Source organism: Egretta garzetta, unplaced genomic scaffold (assembly GCF_000687185.1).
Source record: "Egretta garzetta isolate BGI_Z169 unplaced genomic scaffold, ASM68718v1 scaffold345, whole genome shotgun sequence".
Lineage (NCBI taxonomy): Eukaryota > Metazoa > Chordata > Aves > Pelecaniformes > Ardeidae > Egretta > Egretta garzetta.
This window is the reverse complement of record NW_009259692.1, coordinates 407,019-415,534: the sequence shown is the minus strand read 5'-3', so window position 1 is coordinate 415,534 and position 8,516 is coordinate 407,019. Positions and strand designations below refer to the sequence as shown.

The window sequence follows — 8,516 nt, the reverse complement described above, 5'->3', positions numbered from 1 at the left end:
AGCCCCCCGCGTTGGGGGGATTTAACAGCCGGGCAGCCGAGGTGCTGAGGGCCAGGGTTTGGGGGTGGGATGGCAGGGGTAGGGGAGCGGTTGGGCTAGGGAAGCTGAAAGGGCTTTTCCAGCCTAAACCATTCTGTGATTCTGTGATTATGTATTCTGTTCTCTGCTGTCACGTTTCTCATCAGGACTTCAAGGAGCAGATAGTCCATCATGCTGCGACCATCTTCCTGATCAGTTTCTCATACTGTGCCAATTACATCCGCATTGGGACGCTGGTGATGGTGATTCATGACGCTTCTGATTGCTTCCTAGAGGTGAGCTCCACAACTTACATGCCAGGCAAAGCCTAGTTAGCCACGGTGCTCTTCAGCCGAAGGGCGTTGTTTGATCTAGCACAGTTCAGGCCAAGCATTATGGTGTTTCACAGAGTACTGATCTCCTGACCCAGCCTAGGGTGCCCTGCCGAGCACCAGGAAGAGGCACGATTGCCTGCATGCAGATCGTATCGTATCTGGCCCGTTAGCCTCCTGGAGCATGTGCAGATGCACTGTCTTGGCCTGCTGTTTTATTGTTCTTTCTCCTTCCAGCCAACTAAGATATTCAATTACATGAAGTGGAAAAAAACTTGTGACAGCCTCTTTATGATCTTCTCAGCTGTTTTCCTCATCAGCCGCCTGGTCATTTTCCCCTACACGTGAGTCTGCTGCAATCAAGGGAAATGGAAAAGCTGCCTTCTGAGAGACGGGATAATTCAGCTGGGTGCTGAAGCTTTTGCTGCAGCCTTTGCTTTTCAATCCTTGAGTGTATGCCCCTGCCCTTTGCATGGGCTGCAGTGCCACATGGCTGTTGCACCTGCCTTGGGGTAAACTAGGGTGGTCTGCCTTGGAGTTCATAGAGTGGTCTTAAAGCCCTAAAGTATGCTGCAGAGGAGGGGTCCTCGGCCTCCTCTGGTAGGGCTCGGCAGCGCTACCCTGCTTATTTCTGGTGGGGAACTGAGAGTGGGCTTGCATGTGTTATATAGAAGAAGGAAGTGACTGACCTGAAGCTTCCTCTGTGACTAGAGCTTCCGGGGGCTTAATTACAGCCCTACTAACAACACGCTTTCCACTGCAATTCCCTCTCTCTTGCAGAGTGCTCTATAACACCTACTATTACTCCATGGAGATATTCGAACCCTTCTTTGGATATTACTTCGTGAATGCTCTCCTGATAACTCTGCAGCTGCTCCATGTCTTCTGGTCCTGCCTAATTATTCACATGGTCTACAAGTTCATCCTCCAGGGCACGGTATGGATCAGTTTATAGTCCCTTGTACATCACGTGGGGAGGGAGGGTCCACCTAGACTGCTTGGGAGCACAGGGGTTCATCTGGGATGGAGTCCTTCTTGCCCTACTGAAATTATATATCGTAAATGTACATTCCTAGCAGCGAGGTGAAAGGAACACTTAATATTATTAGGGAAAGTTGTTCAAAAAAAGTAACATTTTTATGAGTCACTACAATATTGGGTGCACTTCTGATGCTTGTATTCAAGAAAAATGTGGATTGGACTCCAGGGGAGACTTCCATGAACAAAGCCAGTGACATCTGAGTAAGGATCCCAACACTTGATCCAGTATGATTTGCATTTGTAACAAAACTAAGAAATCAAGGCAGGGAAAGTTGTCATGATTGGTGAGGCCAGTGCAAAAGTGCTTCCCTTATAGTACAGGATTTTTAATTACAGTGTTACTGAGATCCCAGAATGGCTGAGGTTGGAAGGTACCTCTGGAAGTCTTGTCAATATTCCCTGGCTCAAGGAAGGTCACCTAGAGTAGGGTGCCCAGGACCACGTCCAGTCAGCTTCTGAATATCTCCAAGGACAGAAACCCCACAACCTCTCTGGGCAACCTGTGCCAGTGCTTGGTCACCCTCTCAGTGTTTCCTGATGTTCAGATTCCATTGCCTCTTGTGCTGTCACTGGGTACTACTGAGAATAGCCTGGCTCCATCTTCTTTACACCCGTCCTTCAGGTATTAATACCATTGATAACATCCCCCTGAGCCTTCCCTTCTCCAGGCTAAACAGTCCCAGCTCCCTCAGCCTTTCCTCATATGTGAGGTGCTCCAGTCCCTTCCTCATCTTTGCAGTCCTTCGCTGGATACTCTCTGGCCATGTCTCTTTCATACAGAGGAGCCCAGGACTGGGCACAGCACGTCAGGCATGGCCTCACCAGTGCTGAGCAGAGGGGAGGGATCACCTCCCTCAACCCGCTGGCAAGACTCCTCCTAATGCAGGCCAGCGAGGGCAAGGGCACATTTCTGGCTCATGTTCAACCTGGTGCCTGCCAGGACCTCCAGGTTTTTCCTAGAAAAGCTGGTCAGCCCCCAGCATGTACTGGTGCATGGAGTTATTCCTCCCCAGGTACAGGACTTCACACTTCCCCATGTTGAAATTCCCAAGGTTCCTGTTAGCCCACTTCTCCAGCCTGTCAAGGTCCCTCTGGATGGCAGCACGATCCTCTGGGAGCCACCCTCTCTCCTACTGGAGTGAGTCCAGAGGAGGGCAACAGAGATGATGAGGGACTGGAGCATCTCCCCTACGAGGAAAGGCTGACAGAGCTGGGCTTGTTCAGCCTGGAGAAGAAAAGGCTGAGGGCATCTCATCAACAACCTACAAATATCTCAAGGGTGGGGGTCACAAGGACGGAGCCAGACTCTTCCCAGTGGTGCCCAGCGCCAGGACAAGGGGCCATGGGCACAAACTGAAGCAGAAGAGGTTCCAGTTGAACGGGAGGAAGAACTTGTTGACTGTGAGGGTGCCCGAGCCCTGGCCCAGGCTGCCCGGGGGGGGGCTGTGGAGTCTCCTTCTCTGGAGATCTTCAACCCCCGCCTGGACGCTGTCCTGTGCCCCCTGCTCTGGGTGAGCCTGCTTGAGCAGGGGGGTGGCACTGGGTGAGCTCCGGAGGGCCCTGCCAACCCCTGCCAGTCTGGGATTCTGTGATCCTGTGATATCAGCCACTCATACCAGTTTTGTGTCTGCAGCAAACTCGCTTAGGGTGCACTCTGCCCCATCATCTGGATCATTAATACATGTTTTGTCTGGATTATCTCACAGTGCTGTAGGACATCTACAGCAGGATATCTACAGAGTAGATCCTTCTGTCTAAACCAGCTGTCTGGACTCTTCGTAGCAGTTACAGGCACGCCCAGAGCATAATCCATTCAAGATCGCAGCCAGGTAGTGCTGCTCATCTGTCAGTCATAGAGCAACCCTAGATGAACATCTGAGGTGCAGCGGTATGAACTCAAGTGAAATGCATCCCGCTGCTTCTGACCATAGCCTGTAGCAGTTGCTGTGAGACCAAACTGCTGCTCAGCATGAAATTCTTCCCAAAACCAAAGACATGACCTAATGGCATTAGACTGGCCACGTGCCAAGGACACAGTCCAGGAGTAATAAGTCAGTGCCTTGTGGGAGTTGACCTCGTAGCCCAGGATGAGTTGTTTTGTTAGCATCCAACTGGGGAATTCTGCCTTGTGGGAACGGAGAACAAGCATTAAAGGCTCATCTTCATCTGTAGCGTCCCCATTTTCTTTATCTGCCTTCCCTTAAGGTAGCACAGAGCAAATTAGTTGCAAATTAGGAAACAGAAACTTCACACAGGGCAGAAAGTGAAGTTGCAGCTGAAGACGCCCTTTTATTGTTTTCCTAATTCTAGCGTGGGCTGAATTACCATTGCAGTTACCACCAGTGTAAAATGATGAGGTAGTAAATAGCCTTATTAGAAAGAAACGAACCATCAGGGAGAAAAATGCTGAAGCATACCCAGAACTTTTCCTATTTTATCTAAAAATCATCTGCTGCATTCAGTGCAAAAATGTATTTGAGAACTTTTCATATCGAACAGTGAATGGCAAAGAAAAATCGTCCTAAATGGGTCTGTTTCGATGATGATATTTAGTAGCCCAAAGCAGTATTGGCAAGAACACAGGACGTTCTTTTTGAGAGCCCTGAAATTCTCACTCCAGTCAGAAGTTCATACACTTCTCATGGGCCTTTCTGATCTCCGCAGTTTTCCTCTCTGACTACGTGATTATCAGCACCACCTTCTCACCTGATGTCTCCTAATCCCCGCTAATTAGAGCTCAGCCTAGATCCTGAAGCACGAGTCTCATTCCCTCGTACAGGCAACCCGAGAGACATCGTTGTAATTCATGCAGCTATATAGTTCCTTTGTGAACCGTGCTGGGTTTAAGGCCTCAGCCACATTCTATGGCCATGAATGGATAAACCTAGGAGTATTGATTACTATTTGTCCTTACGCTGCAGATCAAGACTCCTGCGTAGCTCCTGAACTGCCAGTTCCAGCATGACATGAGGTCCAGGTTGTTCACAGAAGATAGCATCTCCTGCCCATATTGTCCTTGGAGGCAGTTTGAATTCAGTGCAAGTTTAGATTCTTACAAATCCCAGCTCCGTTTGGGCGTAGTGATCTGTAGAAAATATGATCCAAGAGATTTCCCCAGAAGAACAGACAGAGTAAATGGAGACTACAGGTGTCTGTGCAGCAACCGATGGGCCCTGGAACAGTTTCCAGAGCTCAGGTCACAGAAGGGGTTTGCTGCTTTCCCTCAGAGCCCTCTTGCCAACAAGGAGTGCGACACCACAAATTTGCTCCTGATTTTGACATCTTGTGTTGCAGAGTAGAAAGAGTCTGGGAAGCCAGCAAGTGCTAGGCTGCTTTCTCTAAACTGTCATTTTATCACATTGTTTCTTCTTTGTCTTCCTCTTAAAGCAGTGAATTAGATATTTACCAAAAGTGGATTACAGATCTCTTGGTCAATAGCAAGAGGAAAAACCTGAACATAAAACTGAATGTAATCAGGGTTGAGTGGCTTTGTGTTGAGCGTATGCTCTCAGACTGTCCAAAGCAGTGTGCTCAACCTGCAGCCACCCAGGCCACGTGAGGCAGAAGCTATCACCCTGTCCCTTTTGGAAAAAGTAAAAGAGCTTGACTAACTGCCTCCCCCATCCTTCTTCCACATGCTGGTGCCCAAAGCAGCCATGTGGATCTCCTCAGGCTTCCACGGTTGTCCTCAGTCCTGGGCATCTGTGGTTTGGTGCTGCAACCTGCGCAGTAATTCCTAATGGTTATCGGGATCACAGCTAGGATTGCACTGAGGCTGCAATCAAAGAGCCAGAGAGAATCTGTTTCCAAAGGCGATGCAAAAGCTGAAAGGACATGGTAGAATGTGCCAAGGGCGAGTGGCTGAAGTAGCAGATGAATGCTTAGCCTGTGGCTCAGCTAGCGCCGCTTCTTGTGCAGACGCCTATGTTTGTATTGCTTCTCATTTTCTGTAGATGGAAAAGGACATGAGAAGTGACACGGAAGAAAGCGACAAGGATGAAGAAAGAGAAAAGATTAGGGAAAAGGAGAAGAATGGGATCACGTATTTCAGCAACGTCACGAGCAACAATTACATCCAGAGGAATGGGTCTGAGCCACTGAACAACAGAGCCCACCTCACCAACGGCCATGTCAAGGAAAGATAGCTACCGTGCACCCGCTTCTCCTCTGGTCTGTAGTGAATCCAGTCCACCGCCTGTAGAAACAGTTTTGCTCCTTGTGTAGATAAAATGGAACGCAATTGCAGTGTCGTAGCTGAATTCCTGCTTCCTGTAAACAGAAATGTTTATGGTCAGTGATATTTGAAGGAAGTTTTTGGTCTTTCTTCAATAAAAGCTTACTATAGGTTGTAGCCTTGAGGCAGATAGAAAGGGATCAAAGTGCTTTGACTTCTATTAGACTGTACCATAGTTGTTACATGTGTTAATCTTGAAAAATACTTTAAAAAAAAAAAAAAAGGTGGATAAACTCTGGCAATGTCAAGTCTTAACCACCTAATGTTGTTTGATAGGAACCTGTTTAGCTTTGATCAGCCTCTGGAGGGCCTGGCCCATTGCCACTGATTATGGCTAATAAGTGTGAGACTCTCAATCTTAATACAGGGACACCTCTTTTGAGAAGATGGGTGCCCCGTGCACACTCAGAAAATTAAAACTGAGCGTAGTGGAATGAAACCTTTGGAAAGACACAGGAGAAAACATTTTCTTCTCAAAGGAAATGCTGCTGTGTGCCGTATGACCAGTTCTGTAATGGTATGGATCTCAGTCCCTTCTGTTGTCAGCATTATTGCCACAAAGGTGGGAACTCCAAAGCCCAGGCTGGAGGGAGTACCCACCCAAAGCGTAGTTGGAAGAGCTGGAAAATCCAGGCAGCTGTGTCTCAACTGTCAGGTAATCCTTTAAACCTGTCCTGGAAGTAATCACAGTCAGAAGAAGGGAGGTCTAGATGGTCTAGAAGGCAACACTGATTAAGTTCTCATGTTTTCACCTAGTGTGATTGGCCCAGTGGGAAATGTTTACAGAGTCAGCTCGTGGCAAGAAGGGAATATATTTCCCCTGTCCTCAGAGGAAAAAGGATCTGGAGAAGATCTGCTGAGAGATGCTTTAATGTGGCCGCCTAACTCTAGAGCCTTTGCCTAGACCTATCGAGAGCAGCAAGTTTAAAGCAGTAGTCCATGAGGTCATGACGCAGTTCTGGTTCAGTTTGTTTAGACGCCCTATATTTTATACCCTATGTAGTCTTAGACTTTGGATTCTGTAATTGCTTAAAAGAGTTAAATTAGTATGACGTGAATTTCTGTTTTATAGATCAATTAATCTATGAAACCAAAGCATTAACAGATTGACTGTAATGTGTGCAGAGACTTAGACTGCCCAGGCCATGCAGACACGTCCCTCTATGTGCCCAGTAAGGGCCAATGCTAAGTGGGGGCGGGGGGGCATGGACCAAGGAAATGCCTGATTTGAGGAGGTGGCACACGTGTTTAAAATTAAAAGGCAAGGGGACAAGAAGGACAAGAGAGTTTTCGGCAATCCACTCAGTTCACCTGAGGTGTGACTGAGAGCTTTGATCTGAGCTTGTAGGTGCTCGTCTTAGGTTTCAGTCAAAATACACAGGATAATTTCAGAGGGGAAAAAGTGGTTCCAGTGCGGGTGATTCCAGGGCATGCTCTGGGAGGAGAGCATCTGCATTGTCCTTCAAATTCCTATTTGCTGAAGATGGTTTGTCTCTGAAACCTTGAGTTAATTTGGCGTTTGAAGTACATGTCCCGTATACTGTCGTGTTTCTGTATGCAGTCTTGCCGCGCCTCTGCGGGTGACGCGTTCGGGAGGGGTCATTATCCATCGTTTTGTACTACTGAATATAAATGTTCTTTATAAAATTACTTTTGAAAGGTTTGATTGCCTGGGCTCCTTTCTACTTCTTTAGCCAGCAGGAGGTAGCCTGCCTAGCTGCACCTTATAGGGGATGTGGGATGAGGGAGACGCGTTTGGGTGCTGTTGCCAAGGTCAATACACGTGGAGTGCACATGGAGAGGATGTCACATACCCGGGACATGCAGCCATGATGGGCCATGCCAGTGGAAGAGTGCAGCTGCCTGATTTGTCTCCTACTGGGTAACGCTGCATTTGGCCCTGGAACAAGGGACACTTTGGGGCACCCCTACACTAGACCTAAGCTGGGCCAGGTTACTTGGTACTGCCAGGGCAAGTCCAAGGCTGCAGCACTGGGGAGATGCTTTGGACCTGCAAGGAGAGAAACTGATGTCTATTCTTTTTCATGAGGTTTTCGAAGGCAAGGAAAGATCCTGCGGTAAAATCACACCATCTCTCAGAACGCTTCCCGGAGACGGCACAATGCACCGCGGAGCCAGCGCAGACCTACCTTGATGCCTGCTGAATTTTATCCTCAGGGCTTTGCTGTTCTCCCCAAAGATTGAGATACGCTCATTAAGAGGCAAATCTGGTTCTTGTGAAAGGATACATCAAGGATTCAGGAGAGCTCTTGGCCTAAGAACTACTGAGTGCTGCTTTTAGTGGAGGAACTGGCAGCAGTGAGTCACTGGGGCAGATCAACCGCCAAGTTTGTTTTCTTGCCATCAGCTTGCTAAGGCTTAAAGAAGCTCTGTGTGCAATCAGCTTCCTCCCCACATTGCTCCACCTTCTCTCTTTACGGCAGCCCCAGTGTTGGGACGCTTGTGAGTGCTGTGATAGTATTTATGAATTTAGCATATCAACTCCCTCCACCCCCTCCATACTAGGGGCATCGCAGCCCCCAACACAGAGAAGCTGTAGAAAACCTGCAGCAAGACTGAAAAACGCAGCAGAGCAGATGGAGCACTGGGCGCCACAGCAGAATCTGAATCTATTTCTGCTGTCTCTGTATTAGCCCACGTGCACAGGGGAGGACGTGCATTGCACAGTGCGTGCGTCGCATAACGTTATCAAGCAGCCGTGGGAGATGAGGTGGCCGGCTCCAGGTGAACCATGAGAAGAACCTTTACCGGTGCTCCCATGCTGCTGTCTGGTCGGGGAGTTGAGGACTGGCAAAGCGTGGCCCCCAGGCTGGCATCTGGCCACCCTGGCCCAAAATTATGGCTGGCATGAGTCCCCTGAATCCCGCAGT

At 48.6% G+C, this 8,516-nt stretch overlaps 1 protein-coding gene across 1 annotated transcript in view; it reads left to right on the top strand.

Annotated features, from left to right (window-relative positions):
• Positions 1–5,536, top strand: part of LOC104126317 (ceramide synthase 4) — a 25,692-nt gene extending 20,156 nt beyond the window's left edge. The window contains exons 7-10 of the mRNA XM_009638873.2: positions 186–314; positions 588–694; positions 1,131–1,287; positions 5,345–5,536. Of these exons, the coding sequence (XP_009637168.1) occupies positions 186–314; positions 588–694; positions 1,131–1,287; positions 5,345–5,536 (585 nt within the window). The remainder of the gene's footprint in view (positions 1–185; positions 315–587; positions 695–1,130; positions 1,288–5,344) is intronic.
• Positions 5,537–8,516: the final 2,980 nt, after the last annotated feature.